This window comes from Stenella coeruleoalba, assembly GCF_951394435.1.
Source record: "Stenella coeruleoalba genome assembly, chromosome: 15".
NCBI lineage: Eukaryota > Metazoa > Chordata > Mammalia > Artiodactyla > Delphinidae > Stenella > Stenella coeruleoalba.
In genome coordinates this window covers 14,713,285-14,733,394 of record NC_137161.1, presented here as the reverse complement: position 1 = coordinate 14,733,394, position 20,110 = coordinate 14,713,285, and the positions used below count along the sequence as shown (strand labels likewise).

Genomic DNA, 20,110 nt, shown 5'->3' with positions numbered 1-20,110 from the left:
GCTCCGGTATCTTACTAACTTCTCATCCTGTCGTCTCCACACCTGGGTCCCTGGTGGCCTCCGCCTACGTCCAGGAGGTCTGAAGGGTCCAGAGCCCTCCCTGCATCAATAATCTGCAAGCCCCAAACTCCCACAGCTGGTATCAGCTTCACTGATCCCTCTGGGGAGCAGAGGGCAGGTAGCTGTGTCGAGGCAGAAACCTAGATGCCTGCTGGCCCTGGAGCCAGCACAGTGAGTGGGCAGCCAGCTGTGTTTTCCAGGCAAGGGTCAGGAGGAAGAGCAGGTCAGAGGCACCTGGTCGGGGCATGTGGCCTCTGCAGGCACCTGGCTGTGCTCTGAGGACCTCTAGGCAAGGAGCCAGTGCTCCCCCGAGGCCGGGGAGGAGGCAGGGTCTGAAGGTGCTCAGTGGGGCTTTCACCAGCTTAGCCATCTCTCCCAGTATCGGGCCTTTGCCCCGAGGGTCTGCCCTGGTGGGCCACTGTACTTACAGAGGCAGGCCAAGATGATGCACTGCGGGGCTGGGCAGCTTCCACCTCATTCCCACCCTTGCGGGCCGTGGTGGGCTCCTCTTCCTTCCTAAATCCTTGCCTCCTTCTGGCTGCAGCAGCACGTGGACAAAGTGAGCTGGCCAAGGCTGGACTCTGGTCCCTTTATTGAGACTGAGGGGCCAGTGGGTCCATCCAAACAAAAATAAATCTCTCTCCCAAAGCCTGCCTGCAGGCTGGGGCCCGCAGCATGTCCTGGCTGGGGCCCACGGCTGTCCCCTAACCCCAGCAGCACAGGTCTGGCTCCCCAGGAGTGATAGGATGCTGGCTGCTCAGTATCTGGAGATCCTAGGTGGAGCAGCGAGGGAGTCCCAGTGGGCCCCCCCACCCCAAGCAGGGCTGGCCCCAATATCCATGGTCTTTGTTGGGCCCCGGGGGCTCAGTCATCGGTCAGGGTGATGACGTCGTACTCGATGCCCTGATGTTGCAGCTGTTGGATGTGTTCAGGCACTGCCTCCTCCGTGCCGAACAGGCCTTGGGCTTGGGCCATGGCAGCATCGGCCACCGCTGCCAGGGGAGGGGAAAGGATGGTGAGCCTGAGGCTCAGGAACTAGGCCTGGGCCCCAGGCCCCCAAGACCCTCCGGGTCCAGCCCCATACCTGTGACAGCTGAGTGCGCTGCAGCCTCAAGCTGGGCCTGTGTGACAAGCTGCTGGCCTGGGGACACCGGCACATACTGGATCTGGAGGAGAGCGGCAATGAGACGTGGCCTTACCAGGACCCCTGCCTGTGGCCCTGGCTCCACCTGGTCCCCAAGGGCCCTACCTGGGACTCCTGAAGGAACGGCGCCCCTTGTTCATACTGGATGTGTGTGATCTGGCCCTCCTGGACCTGGAGAGAGAGAGCCAATCCAGTTACTCTCCAAGGGGGATGTACACCCCTCTTCTCACTCCTCACCTGCGTCCCAGGCCTGGCCTACCTGGATGTGATGGCCCTCCGGGACCACGACATATTCCTGGGGGAGCAGGTGCTGGACTCCGTCCTGGGAGATGATGTACTGTACCTGAGGAAGGGGGGAGAAGAGGCAGGTGCTGGGGCCCCGCTCCTTGGGAGCTCAGCGAGGAAGGTAGAGCAGGGGGGTCAGGGACACCCTGTCAGCAATGGCAGCTGGAGGAGGAGTTTGGAAAGTACCGTTCCCCCAACCCCTTCCTGGGAATGGGGCCTGGAGATTGGGGGGAGGAGGGTGGGCACTCAGGGCTGAGGTGGCGGCAGCAGCTCACCTGGTTATCAGATGTCACCAGGTGCTGGACCATCTGGCCATCTGCTGTAGTGATCTCTTGGATGTAGGTGGCTTCCTCCTGTCAGGGCCAGGTCAGCTCTAGCTTCAGATTTCTGTGTGCCCTCACCCCTGCCCATGACCTGCCAGCAGGGCCCCCAGCCCAGGCTCTCACCTGATCGGTCACTGTCTGTTCCTGGGCCACAATGATGTGTTCCTGGCCCAGTGCCTGCTGTAGCCGCTCTGGGCCCAGGACCCCGTGACTGGACTGGAGTGCAGCTGGGCAGAGAGGGGTGGACGCTCGTTCAGGGGCTCCAGGGGAACCTGAGACGCCCTGGCCCCGCCCTGGTCCAAGGGTGCCTTCTGGGGCAGTGGCTCAAGTCCTTTGTCCACCCCGGGGCCCCAGGCGCCACTCACTGTGCAGCGTGGCCAGCGTCTCGTCGTCACTGTTCAGGATGATGGTCTGGGTGGGGGTCTTGGTCTGGGCCGGGGCCCGCGTGGTCGGGGTTGCCGCCTTCCTCCCATCGGGACTGTGCAGCCGCTGGATGTGGAACTTGAGGTGCCCGTTCCGGTTGAAGCTGAGGGCGAAGGAAGGCGGCTCAGGGGCGGCCCCACGACGCGTGCCTGGCAGCCCCCGCCTGCCTGCGCCCGGCCTCACCGCTGCCCGCAGAGGTGGCACTCGAAGGGCTTCTCGTTGGTGTGGGTCAGCATGTGGCGCCGCAGATCCTTCTTGTTCTTGGAAGCGAAGCTGCACTGGTTGCACTGGTGGGGCCGCAGGCTTGAGTGCTGCGCCATGTGGGCCTGCAGATGGGGCAGTCGGGGCACCGGCTGGGTGAGGACAGATGGCTCCGCACGGACAGGGGAGCCAGGGACCCTGACCTCAGGCGCGGTGGATGTGGGAGGAGCTGGGTGAGAAGTACCAGCCAGGCCAAGGTCTGGCACTGCTGGGTGTTCGAGAGCCACGAGCTCGGTCGTGAGGCCGCTCGGAAAGCCCTGTGTCTGCTGACACTCAGCTCACCCCTGTGAGACGTACAGGCTCAAAGAGGGGCCTCTGAAGGTCGCCCCCAGCTCTGACACTCTGGGTTCTGGGCCCCGCTCCCCTCACTGAGCCACTGTGAGGATTCAGCACGCGCTCGGATCTGAGAACCAATGATTTTCGGGTGAACAGACGGAGTCCCCGGAACCGACCCCCGCACCTCCCTGGGACACTGTGCCCTCAGTGTTCTGGACGACTCGACTCTCCCCAGCTGCCTCACGCCACCACTCCTCTGCTCCTGCAGGCCCAGCTCAGCCATCACCTCTGGGACATCCCCCCAGCACCCCAAGTCCACGTGACTCGTTCCCCATCTGTGCTCTGCTGTGCGCACTTAGTTCACACTGGGGACGCTGTCGGGTGTTAGTCACCACCTGGCGTGCCTCCCCGCCAGACTGAGCCCCCTGAGAGCTGGGGCCTTGCTGAGTCATCTCTGACCCCAGCAGGGAGCGGAGGACCTGGCCTGGGGGGGTACTCAGTCCAGGCTTGTTACACAGACGGGTGCCAGCAGGGGGACGGGGGCACCTACCCGGACCTCGGGCCACTGGCGAGCGCTGAAGGGGCAGTCGGGGCACTTGAAGGCACTAGGCCCAGCGTGGGCCCGTTTGTGACTTTCCATCTCAGCTCGGCCGGGGAAGGCCTCAGCGCAGATCTTGCAGGAAAACTTCTTTGACGACGCAGTGGCTGCAGATGGTGGCGAGGGGGGCACTACCAGGCCCAGGGCTTTGCTGGCAGCAGGAGGTGGGGAGGCAGAGCCCTGGGGGTCCCCCACTCGGCGGGTCCTGGCTGGAGACGGGGGCTCAGGGCCGTCTCTGGGCAGCCCCCCACACTGCAGCAAGGGCCACTTGGCTCCAGAGGCCAGGGCGTCTGGACTTGGGAAGGAGATGGGGCCATGTGCAGTCAGCTGTGGACAGGCAGGGGAGCGTGAGGCTTGGAGGGACGGAGGGAGGCAGGAAGAAATGGGAAGAGTAGAGGTGGCTACCCCCAGCCTCACCTCGATGTGGTGCAGCTGGGTCCCGTCGGCGGCCATGATGAAGTGGGTACCAGCTTCTTTCAAGGTGTCGCTCACAACCGCGGCCTGGGCTGCCTCCCCGGGGGGCTCCTCGCTGTGGGCAGAGGAGCGGGGGTAAGGCAGCGTTCCAGGAGAGGATGGAGGGCCACAGGAGTCCCCTTCCCCAAGAAAGGCATCAACTGAGGAGTGACTGCCACCGCAGGTTGACCCCTGGCTCCTCCCTTTACCAGCCGAACCTCCGCTGCCTCTGCGTAAATGGCGACCAAGTGTCCAGAGATCGTCCTTCTCAGAAGCGGTCATCCCTGCCCCCTCGATGGGCATGCTGGGGGGTGGCGAGGTGAAGGGCTCCAGGGGTCAAGCCCAAGTCTGACCAGGTGGGGCAGGAGGAGAGGGCGAGTGGGGAGGCAGGGCTGCAAGGACCCACGGGCCAAGGGTAAAGGGCAGATGCTGAGAGACTGGGCTGCCCAGGTGCCGGCCCAGGGATTCTGACTCCCATCCCAGCTGAACAATCTGGTACTTGAATTCAGGGCTTCCTCAGACTGCCCAGGGGTTCAGCGAACATGCGAAACATAAACGTTTCTGCCCCAAACGTGCTCAGTGTAGAGAAAGCCAAGTGCAGCTGCAGGGCCTCCAATGTCGCTAAGGAGCCTGAGCTCGTTCCTAAAACGACCTCAGGGACCGTCCCATACAAGGAGGACGTGGGCTTTGGAACCACAGAGACCAGGGTCAGATCTACAGCCTGTCTGCCCTTAGGTGGGTTACTTCGCCTCCCTCCTCATTTGTAAAGAGAGGGAAACATGCATCTCGTGGGAATGCTTTAGGGAGGTCACGAATGTCACGTGCCCGGCACATCTTCAGTGGCTCTTGACCTCCTGAAGGGACACGACACCCCTACAGCCCAATTGTTTTACGTGTATTAGGAGTTTTACCTCCTGCCAACTAGGCTTGGGTGGGCGGGGTCCTCATCTGACTCCCCCCAGCACACCTATAAACGGCTGGGGGGGGGGGTCTCGCAGGCAGCAGATCTCACCTGTAAGGTGTGCCAGGAGCCGATGTGCCCTCCTCCATGGTGGGTGCCGTGATGACGCTGTAGCCAGCCCCGCCAAATGGCCCAGGCGCCAGGGTGATCTGCTGTAGGTCCGGGGTGCCTAGCTGGCTCTCGGCGGCCACGCTGCCCCCTGGCTCTGCCATGTGGAGGGCTACCACTTGGGGAGTGGCACCTGCTGGGGAGGGCTGCCCACCAGAGGATGCGAACCCTGCTTCCACGTCCTCTGACTTCACCACAGCCACCTGCAACGGCACAAGTGGCAAAGGAGCTGGCGTTCAAGGCCCTTTTCTATCTCAGGGCCTCAAAGCTCACCCACGGTCTGGCGGGACCCAGTGCCACCACCACGTATTCACACGAGCCCAACTGTGTGTTCCTGGCAACTGGAAAGAGACTTAACGAGAACAGGCTAGAGCGTTACCACCCCCCAAGGGCACTGGGCAACGTCCGGAGACATTTTTGGTTGCCACAATTGGTTGGCACCTAGGGGGCAGAAGCCAGAGATGCTGCCGAACATGCCAGACGAGCAGGACAGCCCCTCAGCAAGGAGTTATCTGGCCCAAAGCGCCAAGGATAAGAAATCCTGAAGTAGAGGAACAAGTGGCAGACCGTTTAAGAAAAAAATGCAATAGTCAGAGTCTACCTCACATTCTACTCCAAAGCCTGCTTCAAATGTTTTCAAGATTGAAATGTAACAAATAAAACTTGAGACATATTAAGAGAAAATATGGATATTCCTATAATCCTTGGGGTGGGAAGTTTCCTAATCATGACAGAATATGTTAAAACCTACAGAAAAACAAACCATAAAATGAGATCAGAAAACAAAGAAGCTGGGGGCGTGGGGGGAGATGGTATTTAATAATTCACATAAGAGATAAAAAGTGGAGTTCCCACACATACAAAGAGCCCTTGCAAAGTTACACAAAAGAGATTAATAATTTAATGGAAAAATAGATACAGGGCACAAACATACATCAGAGAAGAAATAAAATGGTCTATGAACATAAAGAAAGAAACTCGATCCCTTTTGTGATCACAAAATTATAAACTAAGACCCTGACATATACTTCCATCACATGGAAGAGATTTATAAAAACTGATGCCCAGCGCTGGCGAGGCTGTGAGGAAGCACACGCTAGTGGTGGTCATGTAACTGACATAGCTTTTATGAGGTGTCACGCCTTGGGACCCACTGATTCTATTTACTTCTAGGAGGCTTTTTTTTCCCCCAACTAAAAAACATGTTTATGAGCACCCGAAAATGTATGTGCACTGAAGCACTGCCTTGAGTTAATGACAAGGAAGCCACCCACGCGTAAAGGCCTGACGAAATAAGCTTCAGAACATCCCTAGGACGGAATGACGTGGAGACGTCAGGAAGGAGTGGACGTGTGTGTGTGGCCAGGCTGTGCCTCACACACTGCAGAGGGAAGAAAAGCTAGGCTGCCTGTGAGCGCGGATGGCGTGATCTCATTTTTTAAGGATCAGGAGGTCTCTGTGTTAGTGAGCACGTGGACAAAACTGCAGAAACGCTTATTAACCTGTTAACAGTGGAGTCGGAGGGGAGGGGAGGAACCTTAAGGACTTTCACCTTCTGAAGAGAACAATTCTTAACGCTCATTTTGGGTTTCACAAGCGTATGTTTTTGTAATCAGAAAAACAAACCAACCAAAATGGATGATACTGGCATGAGAACGGCAAACAGAGCAATAGAACAGAACTTGTCTAGAAACAGACTCCTGTACCTGGGGGAATCCAGTGCACGATAAAGGGGATGCTTTGAGCCACTGGGGAAAACGGGAGGATTCGATTTATTGCACTGGACAACTTCTGGGAAAAAAGTAAACTTAGTCCCCTACCTTTCTGCACACACCAAAAGTGAATTCCAGGTGGAGTAAAAATTTAAGTGTAAAAAATGAAACCCTAAGAAGAAAATACAAACGAATGTTTATATAATCTTGAGGTGAAGAGGCCTAAGGATGATACCACAGGCAAAAACTATAAAAGCCTGATACGTTGAACTATCTAAAAATGTAGAATTTCTACACACCCCCAGATGCCACAAACTAAACCCTCTGAAGATTCCAGGTCCAACAGCAGGCTCCCCTCCACAGAGCGCTGTCCCCCAGCAGCACGTCACTGTTCCAAGCTGCTGGAATTCATCATCTCAAACACAGTCTCCATCTTTTCAAGAGGCTGGGAGATGGGAGGTGCTAACAAACCTCTCTCCGCCTTAGAGAATCTGGAGAGGCACGGGGGAGGGGAGGGAGAAGTAAAGATGATGAACCTGGGCGAAGATGTGCTAGGCTTAAGGTGCACGGAGCATGTGAGAGGTCGGAGCTCAGGAAAGCCTTGGGAGCCTCTGGGCTGTGGGAGGTGGCGTGGAATGAGGGTGCTAGGCTAGATGGGAAGCTAGTTCAGCCTCATGGGCACGGGCAGTGCTTACTGCTCAGCATGGCGGAGACCGCTGGTGACTCCGGACAGCGGAGTGGGAGAGCCTCTGCCCTCCCGGGGCCTCCCTGGCACAGCGGTCCCCCTCCTCTGCGTCTGCCCACTGGGTTTCAGTGGATCTGTCTCCCACTGACTGGGAGCTCCCTGAGGGCAGGGCACGTCTGCTCCATCACTAGCCTCCGCTCCCAGCGTCCAGCGCAGACCTGGCACCACGGGTAAAGCCGGGCCGGGGAGGAGCTCACCTGCAGGGCCGCGCTGCCCAGCTCCCGCCGAGCACTCATGTTCAGCAACAGGTCCAAGGCTGTCTGTGTGGCCATGGCCGTCGACTCCTCAGCTCCTGGGTGGGTGGGACCTGAGCCTTAGAAATGGCTGGAAAACTGGCACCCAATGCCCTCTTCCCCAGCTTCCGGCCCCCACCGGCACCAGCCCTGCCCCTGCTCCCACCAGAACTCACCTTGCTGGTAGATGATGGTAGCACCACCCAGGGTGTCAGAACACAGCAGCGGGGGTGTCTCGGGTGACTGGAGAGATGCTGCCTCTGGGGGGATCTGCGGGGTGGGAATATGGCCAAGTGTGACAGGGGGCAGGCTCAGATTCAAGTGCATTCACCAAGCACCTCCTATGTGCCAGACACTTTACAGCTATTGGCTTGTTTCATCTTCACCCTCTTCAAGATATTTTCAAGATATTTACCAGCTCCACGCAACAGATGAACTGACTAAGGTTAAGGATCCCACAGCCAGTAAGTAGCAGAACTGGGACTTGAACACATGACTATCTGACTCCAGAGCCTCTGTGTTCTACCAGCACATCGTGGTGGTCCATCTTTTGGGGAGGGGAGGGGAGGGGGCAAGCAACATACTCAGCTACAAGACTATATTTCTCAGCCTCCCTGCGGCTGGGTGAAGTGTGGCCCTGTAGTTAAGCAGGAGCTTCTGGTAAAAGTTCACGAGGAAGGTAAGACGGATAGATGGCGGGCATCATTTTTGCTCTTCCCCTATCCCTTCCTCCTGATTCTTGCCTGGGATGTGGCTAGGAAGGCTGGAGCTCCTGCAGCTATATGGGACCATAAGTCAATCACAAAAACGGGAGTCACATGCCTAGGACGGCTGGGAAAAAGTATCGAGAAAGCTTGGTTCCTGATGACTGATCAAGGAGCTGCCACATCAGCCCTGGGCTGCTGACCTCTGGACTTCTTTTACATGAAGACAATAATAAACTATCACCATAGTCAAGATACTGATATTTCCACGCTCTATTACTAGCACTGGAAAGCCACCCCTACTCTGAGATTAGGGTGACGTATCTGTGACCTCAGCTGCTCTTCACCACAATCCAGAGAGGCAGGGGTCATTTCGCTGTACTCAGTGTGCCAGTGAGGATGCTAGGGCTGGGAGAGGCAGCATCGCAGCAGCATTGCAGCCAACGCTCCTAACCCCCTTGTCTGCTGTTTGAGCTCATTACCTCAGGAGGTCCTGGGGAGCTGGGCGGAGGTCCAGGGGCTGCGCTATGCTGCTGCTTCAGCTCCTCAATCTGTTGCAGAGAGAAGAAGGGGCGACGGCGGGAAGGGGGCTCCTCGGGGTGGCGCCGCCCCCACTCCTCAAAGCTGCTTGCATGTCGGCACCGTACGTGCAAGCGGAGGTTCTTCTTGTGTCGCGTGCTGAAGTGGCAGTACTCACAGGCAAAGGGCTTGGCCCCTGCAGGCACATGTGTAGGGATGCTTGGGCTTGCCCACCCCCTCTAGGAAGCCTTCTGTGACCCCAAGAACGTCTCCAACTGCTTCACTCCCTGCGATGTGTTCCCAAGCTCAGGGAAACCCATGCTCTGTGCAATTTGGTGTGCCAGGACAGAAACGAGCCAGGTCTCCCTCTGCGCTCACAGCCTTCCTCCGAGTGCCTATTTTCAAGGTCAGGTGACCACATACTTCTCTTATGACTCATCTCCCGAAGTGTCCCCCCAGCTCTCTTTCTCTCTTCTTCCCTAGTGTGTCTGCCAGAGGGCTAGGCACCGAGGAGGAGAAAGAACTAAGTTTTGCTGTCCATCTTCTGTGGGCCAAGATGTGATGCTGCTTTAGTGGTTTCCTCTGTCGAGGGCAGGGCCTATGTAAGACCTCTCAAGCCCCAGTGCCCAGAACAGACAGGGCTCAGGGAACAAATGGAACTCACGTTTATAACAACCCCATGGTTGGTACTTCTGATTCTCTCCTTTCACAATTAAGAAAGGTTCAGAGAGCGCCAGCAACTGGCCCTGGGCCACACAGAGAAGAGCTGGCTGCGTTGGAAACTCAGCTGAGGTTAGAGTGACAGTCCCGGGGGGATTCCCTGCAGTAGAAGGGCTGGGGCTGCCGAGGGGGATGACGAGGACAGAGCTGAGCCTCCGACAGGGGGCTACGGTGTTTTGGGGGGTGGCTGGCCTGACCTGTGTGCTTGACGGCCACGTGGGACAGCAGGAAGTCCTCTCGGAAGGTGCGGTAGGGGCAAAAGCTGCACTTGAAGGGCTTGTCGCTGACATGGGAAAGCTGGTGGTTCAGCAGCGCCTTCTTGTCCTCACAAACGAACTCGCAGAACTCGCACTTGAACCTGGAGGTGGTCGGAGAGGGGAGAGCTCAGCGACAGGGCGCGGTGGGGAACCGCAGCCCCAGGGGCCTCCTCGGGGATGTACCTGCGGTTGGCGACGGCCTGGATATGCGTGAGCAGGTGCATCTTGAACGTGTAGCGCTTCTTAAAGGACTTGCCACACTGCGGGGGGTGGCGAGGCGGGTCAGACCAGGGAGCCCCCAGGCGGGCCCCCTGCCCCCAGCCCCACCCACCTTGTCACACATGTGGGGCTTCTCGGTGCTGTGAGTCTTCATGTGCTGCGTGAGTCTCTTCTGCATGGGGTAGACACGGCCACACACAGGGCAGGGGAAGGAGCTCAGCTTCGGGGTCTGGGAAGGGACAGAAGGGGCCGGGTGGAGAGAAAAGGGGAGGAGAGAGGGTGAGACCATGCCTCCTCCCCCACCAACCCCCCAGCCGCCCTCAAGCAGGCTCCCTTCCCGGCCTGGGGCCCCAGACTCACCGGGTCTGGCCTCTTCTTCCTGGGGGAGAAAGGCACAGCAGTCAGACCATCTTGTCCCCAAGCCCACCCCAGACCCTCCCCCGCTGACCAGACCCATCCTCGGCCCTGTCCTCAGCCCCAACCCAAGCCCCTTTCTCTTAGAACAGTATTCCCCCAATGGGAGTTCGCTGGGGAAAATGCCAAGAGGTGTGCTGTAAATAAAGTTTTGCAGTCAACTAACTTTAGGCACAGTGCATTCTCCCCCTCTCCCCCTCTCCCCCTCTCTCTCTCTCTCTCTCTCTCTCTCTCTGTCACAAAATGCATTTGCATTTTAAAGGCTCTGAGAAGCTCTGCAGGGAAAAGAGCTGTTGAACCAGGTTTTCAACCTGGTGTCCCTAATCTTATGTGGACATAGAACTCCCCCTCCCTTTTTATTTTTTTTTAAAGAAACACCTAAAAGCGGGAATTCCCTGGCTGTCCAGTGGTTAGCACTCAGCGCTTCCACTGCCGGGGCCCGGGGCTCAACTTCTGGTCGGGGAACTAAGAGCCTGCAAGCCGCACTGTGATACTTCAGTGAACAGTCACTAGGCCCTTGAGGATCTTTGTTTTTCCACCCACTTGTCCTACGTCTGCCCTATCAGTGCCGTGAGAGATGGAGTATGGACGTGGAGCCTGGAAGACCTTCAGATCATTTTCTGAGACCCTTTAGGTACACGATTTCCTTTAATCACCTCAATAGTGACTGTCCCCAATTTACAAAGCTCGAAGCAGGAAAGAGACCAAATAAGGGACCTCTAGACCCTGACACTGCCCTGTTCTGAGCCAAGTGATCTGGGATGAATCGCCCTGCCTTTCCCCCATCTGTACTGTGCTGCAAAGGGCGCTGGCCCCGAGCAGGGGCTCAGTAAGGGGGAATCCATGGTAACCCTGGGCCTCCACTTCCCCACCCCCACTGACCGGTCCCGGCTATGCACGGCCGCGTGCCGGATGACGTCCTTCCGGTAGACACTGGTGTAGCTGCATTCGTCACACTTGTAGGGCTTACTGCCCACGTGGTTGAACATGTGCTCCTGGGAGAGAGGCGGAAGGACAGCGGGCTGGGGTGTAGCCTCCCTTCCTGCCCACCCGCCCTGTGCCTACAGCCGTAGAGGCGCCCCCTCCCCACTGCACCCTGGAACAACCCCCGCTCCCCACCCCTACCGCAGGGGTCCAGAGAACAACTTCTAGGTCCGGGTCTGAGGGAGGAAGCACTGTGCGCACAAAGCACAGGGGCTCTGGCCATCTGTGCTCAAGCTACCCCCGACCTCCACCCGTGGGCAGCTCTGCCTCACTTTGGCCAAGCCAAGCTGCAGTTTCCTGCGTCAGTAAAATGGGGCTCTCAACACCTATGACCTTGTTGGGCTACGTGAGATGATAAAAAGGAACCCCTTTCTTGAGACACGTTCCCGCCACCAGCTGGGAGACTTTCTAACACACTGAATTCGACTAAAGCAGTAGCACCGCCATCTGCCCGCTGTGGTGGTTGTGAGGCAAGTCTAAGACGATGTGACGCCACCATGCAGTGTGAGGCCTACCACAGTGTGCCCTCGGCCCAGACGCGCAACGACACGGGGCAGGAGGGTGACCGCGGGTGCGGTGATCTCCACTCCCCCTGGGGCCTTCTCCCATCCAGCGTCCCTTCTCCCCCTGCCCTCTCGCGCCTCCGCTTCCGCTTCCCTCGGCCACACCTTGAGCGAGGACCAGCGGCGGGAGCGGTAGCTGCACTGCAGGCACTTGAAGAGCTGGGGGTTGCCAGCCTCGTGGGAGTTGACGTGGAAGCGCAGGTCCTCGTGGGACAGGAAGCGGGAACCGCAGATGCGGCACAAGAAGGGCCGCAGGAGGGGTTTGGGCGACTTGTAATAGTACCTGCCAGGAGGGTGTTGGGGAGAGGTCTGGCTGGGCCAGGGGCCTGGCCACTTCCCCCTGCCCCCAGCCCTCATCTCCGCTTGCCACCGTACTTGCGGTATTTCTTGCCGAGGAAGCGCCTGGAGGGTCGCCCACGGCGGCGGGGCGGGGCGTCGGGCTCGTCCTGGCAGGACGGTGCTGCGTTCTCCACATCTGACTGGCTCATGCCGGGTTCCACAGGGGGCCGGTTGGCCTTGCCCAGGGCCACCAGGCGTCCCGGGCCTGAGGAGCTGGGTGCCTCGGGGTCTTGTGGCTCCAGAGGGCTCTGTCCAGTCTGGGAGCTGACCAGAGGCTCTCCTTCCACACCTGCCATGGACACACCAGGACAGATGTGGACAGCTGTGCCAGAGGCCAGCCAAAATATCCTCCCCCACACACACCGTCACAGACCACTGATAGGCCCGTCAGGTCACGGGACAGACGCAGGCAGCCCGTGGTTAGAGGGCAGCGTGGACATACGGTTCCTCCTGCAGCTGACGGGCTGTTAGCACAGCACGACTTAAATGGGACAGTCTGGAGCAGCACTGGGAGAGCTGGGACCTTGCGGCCAGGAGACCTGCGGGTAGGCTAAGCTGTCATCGACTTGCTGTGTGTTCTCAGGCAAAGCCACTCCCCTCTCTGAGTCTCATTTTCCCCGTCTGTCAAATGGATATAATTGTTGCTCTAGTGACCTCATGGGAACGTTCTAAAGTCTGGGGAGCAACAGCAACACTTAAACACTGGTTTTCCCAATGGAGGCTGTGTAGTTGGAGGGCAGACGGGAGGAAGGGAAGAGACATCACCGCACACACTCGCAAAGCCTCTGACGTCTGAACATCTGAATGCGTTACCTATTCAAAAACACTAACAGCATTTCAATGTAATGTTTTAAAAATTCAAAATTATATGCCATTTTGTTTCTTAATGGGGTGTCAGGTTATTCAGGTGTGTTCACCTTGTGAAAATTCACTGAGCTGTGAATTCACTAAGCTGATTCACTTAGCATACATGTGCTTTTCAACACATATACCTCAGTAAAAAGTTATTTGAAAAATAAGACTAAAAAAATACAACACCCACAACTGCATGTACAAAAACAGCTACCATGTATTTTTTCCCTGTCTATTTAAGCCTCAAAAAACAATCCTAAGAGGCGGCTGCTATCACCTCCATTCCTAATAAGGGAATGGGAGATTCAAGAGGCAAAGTAACATGCTCCAGGTCACAGCTGGTAGGTGGCAGAGCCGGCATTCATGCCCACGGCGGGTCTTTCCTGTCCCCGGCTTGTAATGCTCCAAGTCCGTGCTCCTCCAACATAGTCTCAGACCTCAGACTTATTCTCATTTTAGTAATAATTCTTAAAACTTATTAGTTCAGTTACAAATACTCAAACTTCTGTGCTGCGACAGCTTACCACGGAAAAGCCGTTTCAGAAAGCTAACTCTCAAGCTTGGTATGGGAGAGCTTTCCCCTTTACGAGGAGGCCTGCAGGTCACCCCGGTGGGATTGAGACATGCTACTCTGCAAGCATGTCTGCAAGGGCTCCATGGAAGCAAGCGGGGAACGAGGCCACCCCTGGGCCCCACCGCACAGCCCCACCCACAAGTAAGTCTCACCATCCAGGAGATCCGAGGTCTCCAGGCGAGGCAGCTTCCGGGGCCGGCCAGGTCTCCTGCGGGGTCTCGGTGTACTGGGAGTGGGGCGCTGGGGCCGTAGCTGCCGGCCCCGGGGCTCATCCTCAGCAGGGTTATAGTCGCTGTCCTCTGTGGGGACAGCAAAAGAAGGGGGGCATCAGCCTTGACCTTTCAGTCCTGACCCCTTGCCAGCTTCCCTGGAAAGAGGCCCACTTCCCTATCCCTCCCTGCCTGTTCCTCCCTTCAAACCCACCAGTAGTGCCTCCTCCGGGGAGCCCTCCTGATGTCCCCCTGGCTAACTGTGAGCGCCACTCTCTGGCCCCTGCAGTCCTTTCTCTGTACCTTTCCTAACACCTACCACTAGCTCAGATGGCACCTTTATGTGAATCAGAAAAAAGCACTCCTTCCTCAATACGCTTTACGGCCATTGTTAGAAAACAGCTGTCTAGTCACTCCAGTCTACAAAGCAGGACTATGCTATCCATTGAGAGAGCCAGTAGCTTCCTCACTAGCCATATGTGGCTACTGAGCACTTGAAATATGCCTCGACTAACTGGAGACATAAGTATAAAACACAACAGATTTCTGAAAATTAGTATGAGAAAAAGAACGTAAAGCTTACTAATAACTCTTTATAATCATTGCATATTGAAATAATACTTTAGACATAATGGGTCAATAAAATATATGACTGAACTTAACTTCATCTTTTTCGTTTTACTTTTAACATGACAACAAAAAACACACGTGGCTTCCATTCTGTTTCTGCTAGACAAATGTGAACGTGACCCTCTTGGATACAGTACTATTTTTCAGCACGTGGCCCGTACAGCTGCACATAGAGCTCCTGGTCCCAGAGCTCCAACTCCTCTATCTTATGCTGGAGGCACTCGTGGCTGCGTGTGCGCCAGTTCCTCGTCCCTGGCCCTCCCTACAGGCCAGGGGGAGCTCCGTATTTGCAGATGTGGGTGTGGGTGACAGGACCGAAAGCCACGGTAGCCTACCTTCCAGGTCATCGATGGCGCCGGCATCTATGATGTCATCATCGTCCTCCTCCTCTGGGCCCTCTTCCTCCTGGGTCCTGGCAGAGGCACCCCACTTCCGCAGACGTCCCTTTTTTCCGGTGGCGGCGGCTGCTAGCGGTACAACAAGCTTGCTGCATCTGACTCTTGGCACCCCAGCCCCACCTGTGGAGGCGGCCAGGCAGGCCACCGTCAACGCACCTGGGCAGAAGTGCCGCTCCCGCATGTGGCGCAACAGTGTGGCCTTGGCGCTGCTCCGGTACTGGCACATCTTGCACTTGAACTGCTGCACCACCACCACCTCCATCATGGCCTCCAGGCTCTGCAGGTCTGGCTCCTCGGCGCCAGAACCCAGGCATGGCTGCGCTGGGGAGCTGGGTCCACCCTGTACCTCCTCAGGGGGCTCCAGGCACGTGGATGTGGACGTGGGGCCATCGGCTAGAGCTTCGATGGCTGCCAGGCTGTGGGCCAGGGTGGAACTGGACATCGGTGATGCCATGGGGGCCCCTGGGAAGGTGAGGGAATGAGAGGGGAGGAAGTGGAGGGGGAGGCTGGCCACGAGCTACAGCTGCCCCTCCCAGGCAGGCCCAGGGATCCAAGAACCCCACTCCTCAGCAGAGTAACAGTGGAGGAACTGAGAGGCCCAAGGCAGTGGAGAAGCTGCCAAGATCACACAGTGAGTGTACGGCAGAGCCTCCCTGTCCTACTCCCCCGCCCACAGCAGGGTTCCCTGGGTCTGGCGCCTGGAGTCTTACCATCATCTGGTCCCTGCAGGATCAGGTACCGTGTGGTCTCGGACCCACCGCCCTCAGCACTGGTCACGGTGATGCAGCCTGGGCAGAGGTGTGAGGAGGGGATGCACAGCTGATAATGACAACTGTCACTGCCCACACTCATTCTGACTCACCCGTGAGACTGTGAGTCCGCTGCCCCATTGCCCACTTCCCGTCCAGGGCAGGGCTGTTGAGAGGTCTGCTGTGTGTGACACGCTGGCCCAGCAGCCAGTCCACAGCTGCCCACCTTTAACCATTAAAGGAGGACTGGTTTTCCAGGCCATCCCAGGGCTTTTCCAGGTGCTACAACCCTTACACGGATCATTATTAATAGAAAGTAGTTTGGTAAATCACGAGCACCCGCTCTGGAGTCACTGTCTGAGCTCACGCCCCAACACTTGCTGATGACAGCGGGTACATTAGTTTACGTCCTCTGTGCCTTGGCTTTCTCATCCAGACTGTGAGAATAACAGCATCTACCTTTTGGGGTTACCAAGAGGATTGATGAACTACTACAGGTAAAGTATTTAGAAGAGACTCCAGTACAAAGTTAGGTGTCACTGTTTCTATATTTATTGAGTGCTTATCATATGCCAGGAACTATACTGTACTATCTCATTAAATCCCCACATTGGGGCTTCCCTGGTGGTGCAGTGGTTGGGAGTCCGCCTGCCGATGCAGGGGACACGGGTTTGTGCCCCGGTCTGGGAGGATCCCACATGCCGCGGAGCGGCTGGGCCCGTGAGCCACGGCCGCCGAGCCTGCACGTCCGGAGCCTGTGCTCCACAACGGGAGAGGCCACAGCAGTGAGAGGCCTGCGTACCGAAAAAAAAAAAAAAAAAAATCCCCACATCGTTTACCACTATGAGACGGGGTTACTGTTTCCATGTTACAAACTCAGAGTGGTAAGGTTATCTGCCTGAGTCTGCACAGCTGCTTCTGCAGGGAAACCCTTATGGGGCAACTCTTGCCCCCTGTGGCCTGACTCACTCTGGATGAGGTCGGGCCCGATGGTGGACTCGATGATCTTGTCAATGGCTGAGCCGAGGTCTGAGGAAGAAGCCGTGCAGTCGGACACCAGCATGTTGGGGTCTGGGAGTGCGCTGGAGTGCACCAGGGCTGGGGGGCCGCCTGTCACCCCTGCCACTGGCCCATGGGAAACAGAAGATGAATCAGGGAGGTAGCCATGGGGCAGGGGTTCTGTGCTGGAGCTGCTCTCGGATACCTCCTCCTGGGGGACGGGAAACAGGGGAGTTTAGGAGCCAGGGATGGGGCAGGGCAGGCTGCCCCCACCCTGGCCCAAGGACGTGGTAGGTGGGGCCACCCACAACCTCACCCCCATTGAGGACCAGTGAGAGAAACCCTCTAGTCACAGAGCTCCCCCAAGGACAAGCGCCAGGGTCCCTGGCTCTGGGCAGGTACAAGGCCCCATGTTTCCCACACCTCACACAACAGCCAGGTGAGGCTATTCTCGTCAGGCTTTCAAATAAGCTGCTCCCTCTGCCTGAAATGCTTCCTAGCATCACACCGTGGCTAACTCCTACTCAGCCTTCTCACTGCCATTCACCTGGTACCTTTCCTGGGAAGATGACCCTGACCCACAAAGCCAAGTTAGGACCTCTCCATCCTCAGTGCTATGGTCGCCTGTGTCCCGCCATCACATTATGGTTCACTCTGCAATGTTAGGTCTCCCAGGTCAGACTCCATAAGGGCCAGGACCGCATCTCTCGTCTCCTGCTGTATCCCCTGGGTCCAGCACAAGCTGGGCACATGCTAAGCCCACCTCTGCTGAATTAATAAAACCCCTGGACCCCAAAGTGGGGGCTACTGTTGTGCACCTCTATAATGTGATGTCCTGAAAATGATCACTATCTTGCAGACAATGACAACGGTAGGGCTGATACTTATTGGCTGCTTACCATGTGCTGAGCCCTGTGTTAATTGCTTTGCATATATTAATTCATTTAGTTCTCAAAAAAAAAAAGAGAAAAACCTATTGAGGCAAGTATATTTATTATTCCCATTCTATAGATGAGAAAACTGACAGCTAAAAGTTTGGGTGGCTTATCTAAGATCACAGAGCCAGGAGGCGGCAGAGCCAGGAGACTATTTTACAAAGCGTTTCCAAGAAAATGTCTGGTGGTTGCTCACAACAGAGCACCCTCAGGAGTAGGTATTTCTGCTCCGTTTTAAAGATTGACGACCGAGGTTCAAAGAGGTGTCCCAGTGAATCAGTGGTACAGCCAAGACTTGAACCAGGTCACCTGCATCCCAAAGAGTGAGGACAGTGGGTAGTGCAGTGGGTCAGCCCACAGTCTAGATTTGAATGCTGGCGCTGTGTCTCAGTTTGCTCCTCTGTGAGATTTGGAAAACAGTGGTATGTGCTTTACAAGGTATGAGACTTAAATGAGAAAATCCACGCAAAAGGCCTGGCATGGTGCCCGGCTCACAGTAAACCATAATCAAATATTAGCTATAAGCAAGCCTTGCTGGCTTCTTCCCCTTGGCCGCCAGGCACTGCTGCCTGCGGTCCCTGCCACCACCCACGCCGGCAAGCAATGTCCATACCAGAGAGCTGGTGCCGCGGTCCGAACTCTGCCCCACGCCAGAGTCGTCGGCCTCGGCTGGCCCCGAAGCGGCCGCGGCGTCGCTGCTGTCGGCCGACACGGCTTCCGAGGTGCCCACACCCAAGCCGCTCTCAGAGGGCTCCTCGGGCCGGCCAGGACCAGGGGCCGTGTCGCTACTGCTCTCCACCTCGTTCTCCTCCATCGGCTCGGGGGGCGGCCTGATAGGGGGGCCCAGGGTCCGGGGCCTTTACTCTGCGAGAAGAGGTGACGGGGGCTGGAAGAGGTGGGCTTCATCTCGGGGCCCCGCGGCGCACGCAGCTGCGCCCATATGCCCATTTCGCAGATGCAAACACTGAGTAGCCGACGGGGCGGGGCTTTCTAGTGTATTGCGAGGGGAGCTTCGAGAAAACAGGACCAGGAAGCCTTGCCTCCCAGTCTCGGGTCCTACCCCCATCCCCGGAGGGTGGTCAGTGGCGGGTAATCTTGACCCTTTGCTCCTCCCCTCCATGATTCCCGCAGAGTGGTTCACTCTACGGGCCGCGGCCGGGCTCAGTGGCTCAGCCCTTCGGTCCCCCGAGTCCCCCCGGGTGCAGAGTCGGTGGTACAGCCCGCAAGCCCCCTGGGTCAGCGGCTCGCTCCCCCCTCCCCTGGTTCCCGTGCGGAGGGGGCTGACAGCGACGGTCCCGGGGCCTGGAGACTCGGGGCTGTCCCCGGCGCTGCCTGCGCTCCAGGCCCGACGCCATCTTGTGGCGGCTCCGGGTTTCCGCTCAGGCAAGTGCGAGAGCGACTAAAGGGCCTGGGACCCCGGGGCCCTGTTCGGACAGCCCCGCCGGCCCGGGACCTCTCCACCGGGTATCCCCGCAGTGTGGCCCCACTTCACGGCAGGGTGCAGTGGGGCGACCTGACTCCACCCGACGCTCACCTGACGCTTTCGTAGCCGCGTTTCTCTCCGACTCCGGCATCGACGAAGTCGCCATCCTCTTTCCCCCGCTGCGGAGGGACCCATCGGCCTTCCGTAGGCCGGGACTACTTCCTACGCCGGCCCGGAGAAAGACAGGCTTCCAGTGTGCCGGAAGGTGGCCCCGAGGTCTCAAAACCATAATAGAGTTCTCAGAGAATATAGGATTTTACATGTCTCCTAGTATGGGTGACGGAGTCCTCTGTGGGTTGAGAGCTACTTTCTCTCCGGCGGAGGAATACATAGGAGTGGCTACGTGACGTCACTGCTGGGTCCCTTCCCTGGGCCGCAGGGCTGGGCGCGGCTAAGGCTGGCCCCACGTCCGGGGGCGTGGCTCCCAGTGGCCTGACCACGCCCTTCCCGGAACAGCTCAGAAAAGCGTGAAACTGGGATGTTTTGGCTTGGTGGGAGAGGAGTAAACGTTATCGGTCTTTTCGCCTGGCTTTCAACCGATTATTTTACGCTCTCATCGAACCCAATCAAATCCTTCCCGATTAGGTTTGACGTGTCCTGGGAAGAGGGGAGCATATAGTCCTTGTTTTACCGATGGGGAAACTGAGCCCCCGAGATGGGAAGTGGCTGGTCCAACGTCACATCAAGTAAAAGGACTTGGAATGCAAGCCCCGATGGCTGGAGTTGGGGGAATGGAGAAGCGTCAGTACAGGGCCCTTACTGAGCTCTGTACACGTATTTGTTACATAATAGAGCTGGGAAGTCAAGGCATTCTCCATAGACTTCCTCTGCTCAGTGTAGATGTATTAAAGGCCTGCAGTCTTTCAGAAAGGTATGACCGTCCTTCTGATGCCCGAAATGCCACTTTTGGCAACACCCTCTGCTTAAGCCTTTTTAGCATTTTGCGCAGGAACCTGGCGCCCCGGTTTGTCCTGAAGTCT

At 57.4% G+C, this 20,110-nt stretch overlaps 1 protein-coding gene across 2 annotated transcripts; it reads right to left on the bottom strand.

The window, feature by feature from the left end:
* Nucleotides 1-174: 174 nt before the first annotated feature.
* Nucleotides 175-19,906, bottom strand: ZNF335 (zinc finger protein 335). 2 transcript variants are annotated; one of them, XM_079945263.1, is made up of 27 exons: nucleotides 18,261-19,906; nucleotides 16,683-16,923; nucleotides 15,675-15,752; nucleotides 15,121-15,426; nucleotides 14,902-15,033; nucleotides 13,880-14,026; nucleotides 12,338-12,590; nucleotides 12,068-12,245; nucleotides 11,298-11,410; nucleotides 10,362-10,380; nucleotides 10,114-10,230; nucleotides 9,966-10,042; nucleotides 9,723-9,883; nucleotides 8,769-9,001; nucleotides 7,759-7,852; nucleotides 7,547-7,641; nucleotides 4,836-5,095; nucleotides 3,788-3,899; nucleotides 3,323-3,697; nucleotides 2,419-2,561; nucleotides 2,178-2,338; nucleotides 1,936-2,039; nucleotides 1,765-1,842; nucleotides 1,464-1,547; nucleotides 1,310-1,375; nucleotides 1,145-1,226; nucleotides 175-1,052 (listed from the first exon to the last, which is right to left on the bottom strand). In XM_079945263.1, the coding sequence occupies exons 1-27, from the start codon at nucleotides 18,459-18,461 to the stop codon at nucleotides 925-927; spliced, it is 4,038 nt and encodes a 1,345-aa protein (XP_079801389.1). In that variant the 5' UTR covers nucleotides 18,462-19,906; the 3' UTR covers nucleotides 175-924. The 2 variants fall into 2 exon arrangements, with proteins under 2 accessions (XP_079801389.1, XP_079801388.1); XM_079945262.1 differs by having other exon boundaries at nucleotides 176-1,052; nucleotides 14,902-15,030.
* Between the last annotated feature and the right edge of the window lie 204 nt (nucleotides 19,907-20,110).